We start from the raw sequence: 17,388 nt of genomic DNA, 5'->3' as shown, positions 1-17,388 counted from the left end.
GACTGACCTATCCCCTCCCTAACTCCCCATCCACACTCACCTTTACTAGCTCCATCCCAGCCTCTCTGACCTGTCTGTCTCCTCTCCACCTATCTTCTCCTTTATCCATCGTCTATCTGCCTCCCCCTCTCTCCCTATTTATTTCAGTATCCCCTTCCCCTCCCCCATTTCTGAAGAAGGGTCTAGGCCCGAAACGTCAGCCTTCCTGCTCCTCTGATGCTGCTTGGCCTGCTGTGTTCATCCAGCTCTACACCTTGTTATCTCTTACACTTTCTCAAAGTTCAGATCTCCTTTTAGGATTTAATGGTAAGATTCCCTCTCTATTTTCCATCTTTTAGCTATTGAGAAGCAAGGAGCAAAAGGAAAGAATTGTAATGAATACTGGCTGATCTCTGCCTACTTGTGCAATTATATTGATAATCACTTCTGTGAGACATACACTCCCAAATATGACTGAGTGGGTGTATTTAAAAAAAGCAGAAACTATGATTTGATAGTGTAGGCCAGAATGAAGCAGGACGTATTTCAATCTGTACTTAGCCTATAGCCAGCATTGCTTCAGATTTCAAATGGAAAAGAACATTTAAGTAGGCAAAGGACGAACTTAATTGAATAATGGGCCAGTTGGTGGCTAGTTTTAATTGTGTTGTTCGAGAATCTTCTTTGGATTTTTTTTTTGTTTGGGAGGTTAGAACCTTTGAGCTCTGTGGGTGTTGGGTTTCAGCTGCAGTATGTCACTCCCCTTTCCTTTATCCTTCTCTGCATTCCCACCCAATTAAAAGGTAAGGTCAGAGATACTGCAAAAAACTTCACTCTAATATAATACATATCAGGGAGCATCCATAACTATCGTTTTATCACTGAGATTGTATTTAATACATACATATGTACATGCATAAAGCATTTTTTTAAAAAAGAAACAGGTTTTTATCAGTTAATAAGCAGATTGTTATTCTTTACATGTTTATGAAAAAAGGATAACTATGGATGGTCACAAATATTGCTTGGGTTTTTATTTGTCTTTAGATGTAGTAACAGCTGCACTAACCTGTGTGTGGGTTTAACAGAATACTGCCAGGTGGTATACCTGTAGCTTCCAAAGGAAGCAAAATGTAGCTGGTGTTGGTAGGTGTCACCTGTCCACCCATTCCACCGTCTGGGTAGGAGACTGATCCTGTAGAGCTGACTGGTGCTGGGACAACAGTTGCACTCTGTAGTGGCTGATGGTTCCGTGACAATGAACCTGAGGAGCCTGCGCTACTGGAAGACTCGGAACCTGGAGAATGCAAAACGATTGTCAAAATGTATTTGGTGGAAATACAACCTTGCTGTGCATATATTACTTGCTTCCTAGCAATGTCACAAATGGTCCCAAACTGAATGATATATCTTTTCTCTCTTGTACATTTTCTAATGCTTCAGGTAACTTTTCCTTCACAGGGATAGGAGTAGGTCACTTAACCCTTCAAATCATGAATGGCCTGCATGCATTTGCTCTTGACCCAAACCCTTTAAAACTTTGGATGACAAAAAGCAATCTGAGCTTTAGAAATAACAACTGATGTTTGTAAACAAGAATTACAAACTTTTATACCACTCTTTGTGTGGAAAGATTTCACAATTTTACTCTTGTCACTAACTTTTAGACCATGCCCCATAATCCTAGAGTCCCCAATTATCAGAGTAATTTCTCTCGGTGTATCTTATCTGTTTCCTTAACATCTTGGGAAACTTGAATCAAGGTACGTTAACCTCCTAAATTACAAAGAATACTACTATGTGTAATCACGCCTCAAAATTCAACCCTGGTGTTCAGATAGCTCATAAATCTAGAATAAACTCCCTCTGAGGCCAAAATATATTTACTCAGTTACAGTTACCAGGACTGCTCACTGTTCCAGGTATGGTCCAACTAGGGCCTATTTTACACTGGAAGCCTGACCTTTACTCACTTGTATTCTATTCCTCAAGATATAAAGGCCAACATTCATCAGCTGTTTGATTTTTTTTATATAGTTGTTCACGACATTTCACAATGTATGCACCCAGATTCCCAAGTCTGTTCAGACTTTCACTGTTTCTATTATTTCTTCATTTAGAAAGCATTATTGTGTATCATTTTAACTCCAGAGTAGGTGATCACATAGTTGTCTATATTGACAACTATTTGCCAACATTTTTTTCAATATTTATTTAATCTACTATTATCTTTTTGTAAATGCTATGCTTCCATCTGCACTACTTACCATTGGCATCCATTTGTTTCATTGGAAAATTTAGATATGTAGTCTTCTATTCTGTTCCAAGTTATTAAGAAGTACATGAATAATTGGGCCCCCAACACAAAACTGTGCTAGCCACCACAAGTCACAGCCTAAGAATTGGAGTAGCTGCCCATTAGCCCTAAACTGACTCTTCCATTCAGCCAATTTTCTATCCAGAGCAATAATTTGCCTTGAATTCCTTGAGATTAATCTTTAGCTAACAATCTGTTACAAAAGATTCTATCATACGTCTTTTGGATGTTCATTTCAACAATACCCACAGACACTACTTCAGTCACCTCGTCAAAACAAAATCAATCGAGTTAGGTACAATTTACCCTATAAAATCCATTCTGGCTCTCACCTGACATTTTCAAGATGTTCAATCACCCTGTACTGAATGATAAACTACAGTCATTATCTGACAACAGGCGTTAGGCTATAATTTTCTGGTTTTCTTTTGTGATCTTTCTTGAATAGCGGAAAGACAGGCCAATTTTCAATCTATAGAATGGTTCCCAAATCAATTGCACTTTGTCTGTAATATTCTTACCTAATTCCGGAGTATTGTGTGCAGTTCTGGTCACCTTGTTATAGGAAACTGTACAGGGTTCAGAAAAGATTTAGCAGGTTGTTGCTGGGAATGGAGGTTTTGAATTATAAGGATAGGTTGGGACTTCTTTCACCAGAGCAGGTAGCAGGTTGAGTGAGGGGTGACCTTATAAACATTTATAAAATCATGAGGGGCATACATAAGGTGAACGGCAAAGGTATTTTCCCTAGGGTGGGAGAGTTCAAAAATAGGAGGCATATTTTTAAGGTGAGAGGAGAAAGATTTAAAAAGGACATGAGGGGCAACTTTCTTACACAGAGAATGGTTAATGCATGAAATGAACGGCCGGGGGAGAGGTGGATGCAGATACACTTAACATGTTTAAAAGACATTTGGATAAGTACAGAATAGGAAAGGTTTGGAGGGATATCGGCCAAACACAGTAAGGTGGGACTACTTTAGTTTAGGAATGTGGTTGGTGTGGACTAGTTGGTCGAAACAGTCTGTTTCCATGCTGTATGACTCCAAGACTATATGACTCTACTCCTTTTAAATCCTGGCTCAGAAACTATTTGGCTCTTCAGACTAGTCACTCTTTACTACCACTATTTTCATCATTATTTTTTTCTTTGTTTGTATCAATTTCAGTCCATCCCTGTCCCTGATTAAATATTTGTTTTCTTGGGACGTTGTGGATCCTGATCTCTTCCCTGAATGAAATACTGTTACGAAGTAATTATTCATATATTTGCCATTTCCTTGTTTGCATTGATAATATCATCGTCATCAGTTTTTTCTACTAACAATTTTAAAAATTTCTGTGTTCATTATGATATCCCTTAAAAATCACTATTCATTCTACTTTTTTTAATATAGTTTTTACTTGCCGTTTTGTAACCTATTGTTGTTCTTTGTACCTTTCTCTGTACCTTGCTTTCATATTTCATTTTCATGTTTTATGTGGTGTCTTAGTCATCCATGGCTGATTTATTTTTCGAAGTAAAGTTCCAGAAATGTAGGAGTTTAAATTGATTCTGGATCACGTAATTATGTTTTTGAATCCCTCCCACTGATCTATCATTTTACCTATTAACACATTTACTCAGTTAGCTTTGAACAGCCTCAGTTTCACTGCATTGAAGCCTTGCCTAAATCTAGAATCTGGGTAGCTGTTTCATGCTTTTCCCTTCCGTACAATGCACATAATATATAATTACATAGGATACATAGCAAAAAAACAAGTCATTGTATCCAAACAATGCATGCTAGTGTTTATACTCCACTTGAGCTTCTTTCCATCTTTTTCCACTTAAATCTTCCATGATAACCAACTATTCTAGTGTCCCTCCTACATCAATTTAGTTTTCTCTTTCATGCATCCACATTATTTGCTTTGGGTGAAGAAGTTTCCTCTGAATTCCCGACTGGATATCTAGATAGCTAACTTATTTTGAACATCTCTAGTTAAGCTCTTCCCTAATTAACAAGATGTCCTTTTTGTTATCCCTCTGCCACTAAGTTCCATAATTTTTACAGACATCTATTAAATCAATCCCCAAGCTTCTTTTCTTCAAGAGAAAAGAGATGTAGCCTGTCAATCCTTTCTTGATATGTATACCCATGCATTTTTGGTATGATTCTTGCAAATCTTTTCTGGATCCACTCCACTGCCTCTACATCCTTTCTGTATTATGGTGACCATAACAGTGTGTAGAAGGCTAAGAGCGTCCAAAGGTTTGTCATAGGTTTAGCACAACTTACTTTCAATCCTATCCCTTTAAAATTAAAACTCACTGTTTGGTTTGTTTTTGTTTTGTGGGCTTGCTAACCTGGGCAGTTTTTAGCATTTGCAGTATTTATACTTGGCGATCCCTTTGCTCCTCTGCTTGCCCTAGATTTCCAAATCGTTGAAATATTAAGTGATCTTCCTATTTTAATTAACAATATGTGCTACTTCGCATTTATCCACGTTAGGTTTTTATTTATTTCAGTTATTTCCCCATTTTGCAAGTTTATTAACGTCTTGGAATTTGTGGCGCTCATCATGATCATAATAGATGTTTTTTGTAGTTTTTATAGTGCCACAAAATTCCAAGACGTTAATAAACTTGCAAAATGGGGAAATAACTGAAATAATGAAAATTAACATAGATAACTGTGAGGTAATATATATTGTTAGGGAAAAAAAAACTATTTTAACGTACTCAAGAAATTCTCTACTTTTGTAAAATAGGTTAAAATTTGTGTTTGACTCCTTATGAAAGTTAAATCCTCCCATTAACCTCATGTGTCTTTACTCCACGCTTATCTATATCAGCATTTATAAAACCTACCACTTCTGAGCTGCTACCTGGATACTTATATGTTCCTCCCATTGTAGTCTTCTTTTCTATTTCTTATATCTAACCATAAAGTTGCAATTGCCTGCATACCTCATTATATGCACTCAAATTGTCTTTTATGTATCATGAAGCACTAAAATAATATCTATCTGCTTTGATTTCCCTCTTTTATTTGTACACTTTATAACCTAGTACATGTGGCTCCTGACCACCCTCCAGCTCTGTGTCAGTGATGACAATTGTGTCATGCTAAGATAAGTTTCAATCTGCACCTATCTCATTATTCCCCATACATTTACACACTTATTTGAACCACATACCATAACCTAATCTTCCACTCATATTTTATTCATTTTCTCAATATTCTCTTTCCAGATAATAACTGCTTCAATTTTTTTTCAGTTTTCCCTTTAACTGCAGTGCTTAAAGCACAATTTCACTTCCTTCCTTTCTGGGATTTCTGCTCCACTTAGGACGCAGTCGTGGAAACATTGCTTATTCGTTCATTTAGGGTCTCCATCCAAGTTTTGCGGATTGGGAGAAGGCACAAAGAATTTCGCCTCTTAGAAATACAAACATATTCTGTCAATACTGTCATTTAGATGACTTTGCTGTATGTTCTGTATTGTTTAATAGACAGCAAAGACATCTTAACAGTTTTAAAATAGTGAACAATATTACAGCATTGATCTCCAATTGCAGCAAGAGTCATTGGATGATATGAACCATTCACTGTTACATTTGTTACAAGCCTTGTACAACAATTCTATTTGGTACCTCTGTTGAAAAACACACCAGTTGTTCAAGAAACACAAGTACTGTAAGTGTGAAACTTATTTACTATTTTAACAAGAGATACAATGAACATATTTCCTTATTGACTTAATTGAAGTTTGAGATTGGAAGAGTTGATAACCAGATGATATACGCCATCCAGTCTAGAAACTTCCAGAGTAACAAATTAAAACAAAAGCATAACAAGAACTTAAGTGGCTCGCAATTTTGGATGAAATGGGGCCAGTCCAGGTTGGTATCAACCAAGCCTTTGCAAAACTGCGAAGATAGGGAGAGAGAAAAAAATTGGAAGAATACACAATTCATGCATACACTGTTGTGCCAATCCTACATCAGGCACCAGGTAGAACTGCCCCAAAATCATGCTTATATGCTCCAGCAACCAGGAAATGCAGAGTGGGGAGAATTGAATCTAAAATTACAACAGGGAGATATAAAATGGTATCCCTCACTTTTATCAAGATCTGTTCTGAAGATACAAACACAATAAATGCTGGAGAAACTCAGCAGGTTTTGCAGCATCTGTGGCGTCAGAAACAGAGTTAAGATTTCGAGTCTGTTCTGACTCTTCAGAACAATTGTTGAGTTTTTCCAGTATTTTCAATGTTTATTTCAGATTTCCATATCTACATTTTTTTTTGCTTTTTTTTTCTTTGATGATGCTTCGTTAAAATGTCAGCAGCATTACCACTGACAGACAAAAGCTATAATGCCACCACAACATTATTACTGCCGAAGCATTGAATTAGCTATGTTAGGCTGCGATGGTTATTTCTCAATTGCTGTCATGAAATGCAATGAAGCAAGACTCCGCTACAAAACCTATCGAGTACCAGCTACCTGTTTTAGAGAGTTTGCCTGTGCTCCTGTTACTGTTTGTACTGTCGCCACGTGTTAATACAGTGAAGCCACCAAAACTTGCTGTCTTCGTCACAGGGGGTTTCAAGTTTCGATTTGAGCTGTCTGAATCAGTGCTGCTCCACGGTCGCTGGTCTGTCCACTTCACATCCAACTCTGTACTGCTCTGCCGACTACTTGATGTCTTTCCTGTTCCGTCTCTATTACTCCTAAAACAAAAAAAAGACAAAAGGCACCATTGTCACCAGTCTTGCTGCTGAATTGGTTGAAATCTCATCTTTATTTGCATCATAACAAACCTAAATAGCTGCCTCTTCTTCTGTGTGTCATTGAAAGTACTGATATCCTCTAGAATGTAGCTGGGAAAACAAAACATTAAAAAAAATTCTTAATCAAGCACAATATACATCTTTCAAGGTGTCATTAAACAACCCACAAAGCAAGTTTCCATGTGTAGCCATGGCATTTGTAGAACGTGACACTTGGCCATAGCAGGACAAGAAACATCAGAGATTTTCCCCAATAGGTATCAGTGTGTAAATCAATCCAGATTGTTCTCATGTGACACTTTATACATAGGTGAAGAATTTGGGTACTATTAACATAAAGTTATCCAAAACAGAATGATAACTGCTGTGCAATTGACTGGGAAATATGGAATGACAAGAAATACATTTAAGGAGGCAGTACAAATAAGAATATGTCTTCCCCTTGCAGTCTGAACTCAATCCTAACCTCGTACAGTGGATTATTGTGTCACTACTCCATTCCAAGGCAGAGGAGTGCCGACCGAGCAGGATTGGGAATCGACTTATTAATTACAACATTTGTTGAATAGAGTAACATACTGACAAGGACTGGGCATATTAAATTTACAATTTAAATTGAAAAGGAAAGAATGCGGAGACTCCTTTTATATAATGGCATGTAGTGCGAGCAAAAGAATAAAAGATGCAAACCAATGAAAACATTGTTTTTGTCTTCGTAAACTTTGCAACTGATTGAATCAAATTAACTTTAAAAAAACATATTTTCACACTTCAGTATTGGCAGTGGATTTCAAGTGTTGCATGTACTCAGCATCCTGTTCTATATGTTTAAGGCATTCTTCAAAAGCAAAGTGTGAATGATTGTGGATAGATGGACAAGAAGAATAAAAGGGAAACTAAGAGAGCAGGGGAACAGCATTAGTATTGTAGTACGTTTCAATCTATTTGAAAGTCTTGGAGTCCAATGATTTTTGCTACCAATGCAGGTTGGTTGAGTTAGGAAATCTGCTGACTATCAAGTTGCCATTGAAAGCTTTGGGGAAAATCAGAAAAAAGTTTCTGTCAATGTTGACATTCTGATTTTTTTCCATTCTCTTTGTACTTTCCCAACTTTCTCACCATTGTCCGTGCCACATCAAAGAGGGTAGAATTCCACCAAGTCTTTAATAACCAACCTATGCCTTAATGTTCACTATTCAAACATATTCAAATCATTGCTTACCTGTTTTCCACATATAGGCTGTCCTGGGAGCATGTGGACTATAAAGAAAAATGGGACATTTCAACATATTGCTGTATATTCTTGCATTCCAGAAAGTAGCTCAGTTGCATTTTGTAGTCCTTGCAATCTGGTAGCTTTAGTGATCTAAGTATGGTAATTAACTGCAGTGCACAAAAGACCATAGGTTACCTCTCTCTGCTAAAGAGAGACAATTAGCTATATAACCTGAGGGCCATCACTGCACATCAATAACAAGCTAACGAGGCAGGCCTTTGTGAACTACCTCAGCCAGCATGGGGGTTGACCCCTGCAGTTGGAGGTATGCTGTACCACACTCCTACCGTTCAGCACACTGAGCGAACCGTTCGCAGAATTCAAATTTATAAACCACATGGATTCGAATTCTTAACCGCAGTAACTATTAAGTTGTTTGTATTATTTTATGGTAAATCACACCTTATCTCATCAACAGACTGGACAAATGGACTGGACTATTGAATCGTACCAGTGTGATAGATAGTAGGTATTTGTGAGTTATCTAGTCCAGAACAACTTGCCTTTTCATATAAGGAAGAACACAACAGTGGTCATTGGAAAAGGAAAGATTTACTACAAAGACCTTTCTAAACAAACCTTAGAGGAAAAGAAAAGCCTTTTTTTCCTTGTTATCTGAACTATTTTATTTAATCAGATAATGCACATGGCTGCAGTAAAAAGCTGGCTTTTGAGGTCATGATGCGTAATAGGCATACATAGTTGACTGCAAAGCACCCAGTGTAATGATGACATTTATCAAGATTTATTTAAACCCATATAGCTGAGTTCAAAATCTCTTCACAATGACTATTCATCATAATTTCATCACCTCTCATTTTAAACAAAAATATGTTGAAATCAGTTGATCATAGGGATTTTGACAATCATAAATTTTGAAAAAAGTGGCAATGGTAACAATTAAGTCATAAATATTGCAACAATACAAACTGCTGAATTAAATAAAGGCTAAAATAAAAAGAGAAATTGTTGGAAACTTCTGCTAATTTTAAGCAGCGTTTGTGGAGAGAGAAACGGAGTTAATGATGCTCAAGGCTATTGATCTGAAACATTAACTCTTTCTCTCCAGCGATGTTACTTGAGCTATTGATAATCCAACATTTTCTCCTGCTATTTCAGATTTTCAGATCCTGCACTATTTTGCTTTCAATAAAATGAAATGTTATGCTGATTCAGAAAGGTAAATTTTGCAAGGCTGTACTCCTGACATAGTACCTCACTCAATGGGAGTGAAGATGGGAGAATTAGGATCGGTAGTCAATATGCCTGATAGCTTGTGCTCCCAATTTCTCAGTCAATAAAATGAATGCCGAGAAAAACAGTGAAGAATACATTCATCTCTGCATCACACCTCTCTATTGGGAGACTTGCCAGGCAAAATTTACTGTTACAACATAAAAGCCATGCCAAAGGAGTTCATAAGGCAGACCAAAATATACTTCAATTTAACTACACTTCTTCAATAAGTTCATGGTGCCATCCTTAAACAGGAACAAACAGATGTCTGGCTACACATGGTGATGTCTACAACTTGCATAAATCATATAGGCAATCCAGAGATACACTGCAGAAAAGCTTTTCTGCATCTAGTGACAACAGATTACAACCATGATAAAGCAAGAGTAATAGGAGTAAAGGGAGGAAGAAGAACAAATGCAGTGGGAACATCTTTAAGCTAATCTCTGCAACAATATAAACCAAAATAATGCAGCAATCTAATTGAAATAAAGAAATTAAGATTCACATCATAAACGTTATTTACCTAGCTATATAGTTATTGAATTTTAACTGCAATGCACTATTTCTACATATTATTAGTACAACACAGTTTAGTTCTTGGGGTTATAGGCATAATTGTTAATGTTCAAGGTACATGGTCAAATGTGTCCAATACTGAATCAATAAAGGTACTGAATGACTAAATCGTATAGACCAGAAGTTCTGGTTTGATTTCTGATCTGTGTTCAGTCAGCCATCATTCAGTAATGACAGAAAAGGTACTATCATTAGTCTCAGTAGCCTTGATTAAGGGGGAGGAAATCAGCCAGAATTCCTACTCCTGGCTAGACCCTTGCTATAAGACACCTGCATGGAGGGCAGAATCAAACTCGGACATGATGATAAAAACAGAAAGTGCTAGAGAAACTCAACAGGTCTGGCAGCATCCGTGGAGAGAGAAACAGAGGTAGTGTTTCAAGTCCGATATGCATCTGTCTTTCGAAGAAAAGTCATATAGGACTCGAAACATTACTTCTCTTTGCCTTTCTAGAAATGCTGCTAGAGCTGCTGAGATTCTCCAGAACATTACGTTTTTATTTCAAATCTCTAGCAACTACAGTACTTTTATTTGGATATGATGATGTTCCTCATGGTCCAGTGTCCTGCTAACACTTCCTATCAATCTCACATGATGAACTACTACTTGAGTAAGGTACTCTGCAATCTTACCCCAGGAGAAACCAGTACAATGAGAAGAGGCTGACGCAAAAATCACTTTAATAAATAGATCGGTTATCTTTAATCTCCAAAATACTGAACCGCCCATTTTGGTTGCCAAGTAACCAATAGGGATAAGAAAGGAAAAACTTAATTAGTCTGAAAAATTCCAGAAATCATTGCAAGATTATGAGCATCTGAAAATGGGAAAGGCTGGCGACTGGTTTAAGATTGAGATTCTTTGCAATATTGAATGGTTCGAGCTTAAGATATTTATCTTTCCTTTATCTTTACATATTGACAGATCTGCTGCATATGAGCAAATCTTCCATCTTCAATTTAAATCTACATTCTTTACTCCTCAATTTTATGACCAACTTAAGTGAGTATTCTTGCTACTTTTGCAACAGAATGTTAAGACACACAGTATGAGACAGAAAGGTAGGGAATATACTATTCAAATAAGCTCCATTTTTCTGATAAGAGTGATTTTTTTTAATAGTAGCTCTTTGGCTAATGTCCCCATTCAAAGTGCTGCACCGATTTACGGTTAAATAAATTTTCTGTGTTGACTTATTTTCCATCGATTTAATGTTTGTTAATTGTTCCATATGTTAAAACATATTAGCTGATAAAGATGCATGGTGTTTACATGTGGTTAAAAACATTTTTACATTGTAGGTGTTTTTTTTAATTGTGACAGTGCAGTGCAATTTATTTCTGTTCTCCACATTAGAATAGCACTAATTTAAAACTTAGTTAAAGTTGAATACAACAATATAGCTTCTAATCCCAACTACTTAGTATATACTCTTTTTATAATGTGTTAAGAATTTTGAATTTTATAACACAGAAACATGACATTTCATAAAACAGAATGTATTTATGAGCTATTTATTTAGGATATTGACCTTAACTATGTTACCTAATTATGACTTTAGCCATTCTACAGCCCCGTTTACACTACAGCCGTAAATGTGAAATCATTTTGAATTTACAGCTGTTTTGGCTCGACAATTGAATTACACTGATTTATCTACCCTGATATGAAATCTCTCACCCTCCAACACTGGTTTAAATTCATCCACAAGCAGAGGATCTGAATAAGTCTGGTATGAACAGTCTGATTCAAATCTCTGCTGAAGTTTTGTTCTGCCCAATTAACAGCACATCCCTCAGACAGGTAATTTAGTTTAATCCTGTTCAGACACATGTATTGGTTCAGGGTAGACGTTGGTGCAAGTGCTAGGGAGGCCAAATTCAGTTCAGATAAATGCATCCGAACTCAATTTGATATCCCCGTGTAAATGGGGTACGAGGCTAGCAGAGAAATTACTTACATCTTGTGCAAAAATTCTCTCTCTTACTCGTTGATATTCTTCTTCTCTCTCCTCAATTGATTTACTTCTTCTATCATCTCTAAATGGATGAATCCTATTTTGCTGCAAGATAAACATTTCCTGAAAGGATATGAAATACTGTTCGTTTACACATAAACCTATTTAAAATCCCATCCAACTGAATTGAGGTTTGAGTAGATTAGTTAAAGTATACACATTACTGCTGTCATATGTATGTATAGTAGGTTAACTGGCTGAGTGGATTAAAAATTGAACAGCTTTTGCTGCTGCATATTATCAGGAAAAGTTTTATTGTCAAGCTTCACACAGTGCTACGTACCTGATTGTCGTCTTTATCCATACTAGAATTATCTCTTTTTAAAATAAATCTTTTCTGGGACTCATCATTTTTCTCATCTTTTATGTGTTCGCAGAACCTTTGCTCTGGTCTGTTGACATATATAAACACAAAGAAATACAATCAAACCAGTTTTCTGAAAATGTGATTCAAGTCATTTTACTGTCCACAATCACTGATCTGTACTGGGACTCACATAGCTGTAATGGGCATTGAGCCTGTGACTCTAGTGCACAGCCTGCAGCAGGAAGGGACAAACTGTAAGCTTTACATAGACTATTGTGCTGGACTAGATGTGGTACATTTACATATACAAATAAACAATGAAAGTGTTTTACTCATTGCAGAAAATCATTTCTGAAAGACAATCAACATTAAGGACAGGCAATACTTACATTCTAGTATTGCTAGTTTTGTTGATTATAACAGACTTTCCAGTTTGATCTACATTGTGATCCATTCCAAAGTAAGCTGCTACTCTGTGCACCAACATCCGATGATATGATGACATTGGAGGGAATTTCTTATAGTGGTTGCTAGAAGTTGGAAACCAAATAAAGTCAATACATTCCCCATGAAGGTAATCCTACTACACATAAACTTACTTGAAAATAATAAATGAAAATAATAATAATAATAAATGCAAAGGCTAGGTTGAGACAATTCTTTCAGATTGGAAAATGGATGTAGTTTTGGGTCCCATATCTACGGAAGGACGTGCCGGCCTTGGAGGGGGTCCAGAGCAGGTTTACAAGAATGATCCCTGGGATGAAGGGCTTGTCACATGAGGAGCAGTTGAGGATGCTGGGTCTGTACATGATGGAGTTTAGAAGGATGAGGGGGATCTCTGTGAAGCTTACAGAATACTGAGAAGCCTGGATACAGTGGATGTGGAGAAGATGTGTCCATTGGAAAGAGAGACTAATACCTGAGGGCACAGCCTCAGAGTGAGGCATGCCCTTTAGAAATGAGACGAGGAATTTCTTCAGCCACAGAGCAGTGATTCTGTAAACTTGTTGCACAGAAGGCTCTGGAGGCCAAGTCATTGAGTGCATTTAAGACAGAAACACATTAGTTTTTCATTACACTGAGAAACATATCAGTCATGATAAAATGGCGGAGCAGACACAGTGGGCCAAATGGTCTAATTCTGCTCCTGTGTCATATAGTCTTATAGGTCATACGTGAAGAAGCAAAGCAGCTGGGTGAACAGTGTAATATTGACTAGATCCATTGGACCAAAACAGAAGGTGACATTCTTCACACAACCTTCAACCTCCTGCTCAGGGGCTGCACCAGCCTTTGTAAAACAACTCCCTCAACAACGTAATTGAGGACAAGCAGGAAAAGCTCAGCAGAAATTCACTCCTGCTATTTTTTACTGTAATAGGCATTTTAGATGTAGCACAAATATTCATAATTTGCTTCATAAAAATATTTGCAGGTCTCTAGACAATGAGTCTGTGTGGTTTAATAGGGTTAGACTCTTATGACTAGGAGGGGAATGAGAATTAACATAAGAATGAGATTTATCAGTAAAACCTTGCAGCTTCTATGAACTCTCTGTTAAAGGTTTAAAAAAAAAGCCATCGTATGCATACATTCTGGATAATAAGTATGGTGATATTCAGTGAACTCAGATGGAGTTCCTGTGCAGAATGATACTGGTAGATTTGACAGATTTGAGCCAGCCAATTCATTAAGCGTCTTGCTTCAGGATAGGTTGAATAACATATACTCTGGGAAAGCCCATGAGCTCCAATCCCAGGCATCTGAAAGAGAATTCGACCTCTGGCAGGAAGCATTAATCGCACTATGTGGTTATGCCATTGGAACCCAGAATCTGAGAGCTCAGGCACACAGCACAAACTATGTAAGGAAATTCAATAATGCACCTGTCAACTAGAATTCCAGAAGAAATTGTGAAGCAACTGGATCATTGTAAATCCGTACATGTTGAATAATGGCCTTGAGTGACAGCGATCTGCTATCACCATTTGATTTGACCTGGACTTCAACTCACACTTTGCTGTTTACACTTAATAACTACATAACGTCCAATCTGCTGTAAATAAATTGCTATCAAACAAAGTATTGGTGGACCTATGACCAAAGCTCCAGGTGCTATAGCAGAATAAGACTTGGAATCACAATCACATTAACACAGCAAAGATTTTTAATATGTGGGGTCCAACACTGAAATGAAAGGAAGTCCAACAGATCTGTGAGGTTCTAAAGTGACAATCATCTTCACCGTAGCATAATCATCAGCCAATATTCTGAAGTTGTTTATTACCATCCATGGGCAGATTCTGTCCCATGAGAAGTGAGAGGACAGGAATATGGAAATGTGTCTTGAAAGGGATTCACTCGGGGACATAGGGAAGAGCCAGATAATCAAAGGAGAAGATTAACAATCTCTCTGCTGCAGCGTGCATCCCCACCCCCCTCACAGTTAGCAGGATTCGCCTTTGAAGGCAGAGAAATAAGTTTGGTGTCCCAGCCCAGATCAGAATTTTACTTTGCCAGGCGAGAAGGCTAACAGAATGGCACAGTAATATATCAGAGGGGGTTTCTGACATCTTTCTGCTGCTCTATGTCATTTACCCAATGATGGGGAAAGTAGTAGCTGTGCTAGCCATCAAGAATCCAATTGAGTCAATCAAAGGGCCTCTTCTAGCATTTGTCCGATTGGGGGAACCAGCCATTACCTATAGAGACCACCCAGTGAAATTCAAAGGCCTTCCAGCACACTCTGGGGTGGCTCCTATTAGGGCATTCTGTGGCCTACAGACGGGACCTCCACCCTCTGCCTTTAGTGACCACCTCATGCCATGTGTATTCACTATGGTCTGCCTGTCTGACCCTGGCTTCCCCAGACATTGCTTACTAGTCTTCATGGGCTCATGGCCTTTCACATGGCCCTCACCAAGTAGATGCAAGCTCACAAAATGGCCTCTGCTGGCAGAGGTGCTATTGAGACTGCCAGCCCTTTGGTTGGTTGGATAGACCCCTTGGATGCCAGCTGCCCTTTTTAATAGGGATGGTGCCCAATGGAATGGCCAACTAATATACCTTTCTGATTTCTGCCCCTGGTCACGCCCCTCCTACCTAGTTTCGGCCCATCTGTGGAACCTCTGAAGTGGTTCTGAAGGCCTCGAAAGAAATGTGATAACTAGCTTCCATGTGCCACTTTTCCATGGTTTCTGCCACAATAAGTCAAGAACAGAGAAACTAGAAGCAGGAGTAAGCAATTCAGTCTCTCGAACCTGCTAAGCCATTTAAATGATCGTAGCTGATCTCATCTCAGCTCAAAACCACTTTCCTGCCTGCTCCCCATAACCATTTATCCCATCGCTGATTAATAATCTTACTATCTTCTCTGTAACTTTATTCAGTGTTGAGACTGGCAAATAATGGGGCATTTTGACACTGGAGTTGCCATTGTATTTCCTGTCATACCAGCAATCAGGTTTTGGGTGGTTAATGAACAATCAGTTAAGGGCCTGAACCCATCTACCTTCACAGCAGCAGGAAACAGAGCTGCTTTCCCCACAGGGAAGCCAAGATGATCTGATCAGCAGGTTAAGGGAATGGAGGGCATCCATTTTTTCCTTATCTGGGGAAACCGGGTGCATGGATCAGGGACAGGACCCTCGATCAGTCCTCTTGTCTCTCACCTCTGACCGTTCTCTCCCCACAACACACACTCTGTGATTGGCCAACAGCTATAGGCAGACTGCACCTTCAGTAATGAGACACTGTACAGGCAGAGAAATATACCCGACAGCAACCAAGAGCATTTCATTGAATCAGACCCTTCAGCCCAACAAGTTCACATTGACCCTCAAAGCATCCCACCCATTAGCATCCCTCTATAACCCACCTAATCTACACATCCCTGCACACTATGGGCAATTTAACATGGCCAATCCACCTAATCTGCACATCTTTGGACTATGGGAAGAAACTGGAGCACCCAGAGGAAACCCACCCAGACACAGGGAGAACGTGCAAATTCTATGCACACTGTTGCCCGAGGGTGGAATCGAACCCGGGTCCCTGGTGCTGTGAGGCAGCAATGCTAACCACTGAGCCACCATGCCACATTTGTTCTGTTGGATTTCCTAGCTGGCAGTGGGAGGTTAATCGCCATTGAAGCCCCAGTCCTGTGTGAAAAAGACTAAAAACTAAATATGTTGAATGCATTTACTATATGTTTATGTGTGTTTCTGTGTGCCTGTACATGAATGCTCGTGTACATGTGTGTGTATATATCTGTGTATACGTGGGTCTCTGTGTGCATGCATGTGTGCAGTGAATCTGGCAAATACAAACCAGACAACCGTATGAAAATGGTAGAAGAGAAGTTTGGTACAATTATCCAAGACCAAGTTAATTGTTATTTGGAAAATATAGATTAATCAATGACAGGTCAGCATGGATTTATTCACAGCAGTTTGCATGTGACTATTGTTGATAAAGTAATGGAGAGTTTTGGTGAATTCACTGTAAGTAATGTGTATATGGACTTTGAAAGGCATTTCATAAAGTGCTAATAGCAAACTTGTTTGCAAACGTGACGTCTGTGGGCTTGAATGGACATTGACAGTGTGAATGGCTAAAGGTCAGAAAGCAGAAAGTAGTCTAAACACTTGTTCTTTAGAGTGGATGGCATTATATTTGTAGAGTCCCCTAGGTTTTGGTATTCTTTTAAACTACACTTGGATATTTAGAGCGTAATTTCAAAGTTACAGATAATACAAAACACAAAGTGAACAATTGAGCAGGAGTGTAAATGACTTCAGCATAATAAGGAATTTCATTTTGGATAACATGTGTTCTATCAGAATAAAACCATGGTATTTTGTTTTTCCCTCTTCCACCTGTCTCCTCT

The 17,388-nt window shown here is 38.3% G+C and overlaps 1 protein-coding gene across 1 annotated transcript in view; it reads right to left on the bottom strand.

Annotated features, from left to right (window-relative positions):
• The window catches only part of LOC109916186 (cAMP-regulated phosphoprotein 21-like), a 136,819-nt gene that overhangs the window by 58,086 nt on the left and 61,345 nt on the right, over nt 1-17,388 (bottom strand). The window contains exons 7-13 of the mRNA XM_048595623.1: nt 12,887-13,027; nt 12,474-12,582; nt 12,134-12,235; nt 8,304-8,341; nt 7,112-7,171; nt 6,795-7,021; nt 1,049-1,276 (exon numbers count right to left, since the gene is read on the bottom strand). Coding sequence (XP_048451580.1) covers nt 1,049-1,276; nt 6,795-7,021; nt 7,112-7,171; nt 8,304-8,341; nt 12,134-12,235; nt 12,474-12,582; nt 12,887-13,027 — 905 coding nt within the window. The remainder of the gene's footprint in view (nt 1-1,048; nt 1,277-6,794; nt 7,022-7,111; nt 7,172-8,303; nt 8,342-12,133; nt 12,236-12,473; nt 12,583-12,886; nt 13,028-17,388) is intronic.

Source organism: Rhincodon typus, chromosome 4 (assembly GCF_021869965.1).
Source record: "Rhincodon typus isolate 14 chromosome 4, sRhiTyp1.1, whole genome shotgun sequence".
Classification (NCBI taxonomy): Eukaryota; Metazoa; Chordata; class Chondrichthyes; order Orectolobiformes; family Rhincodontidae; genus Rhincodon; species Rhincodon typus.
This window is presented reverse-complemented; position numbering and strand designations above follow the sequence as displayed.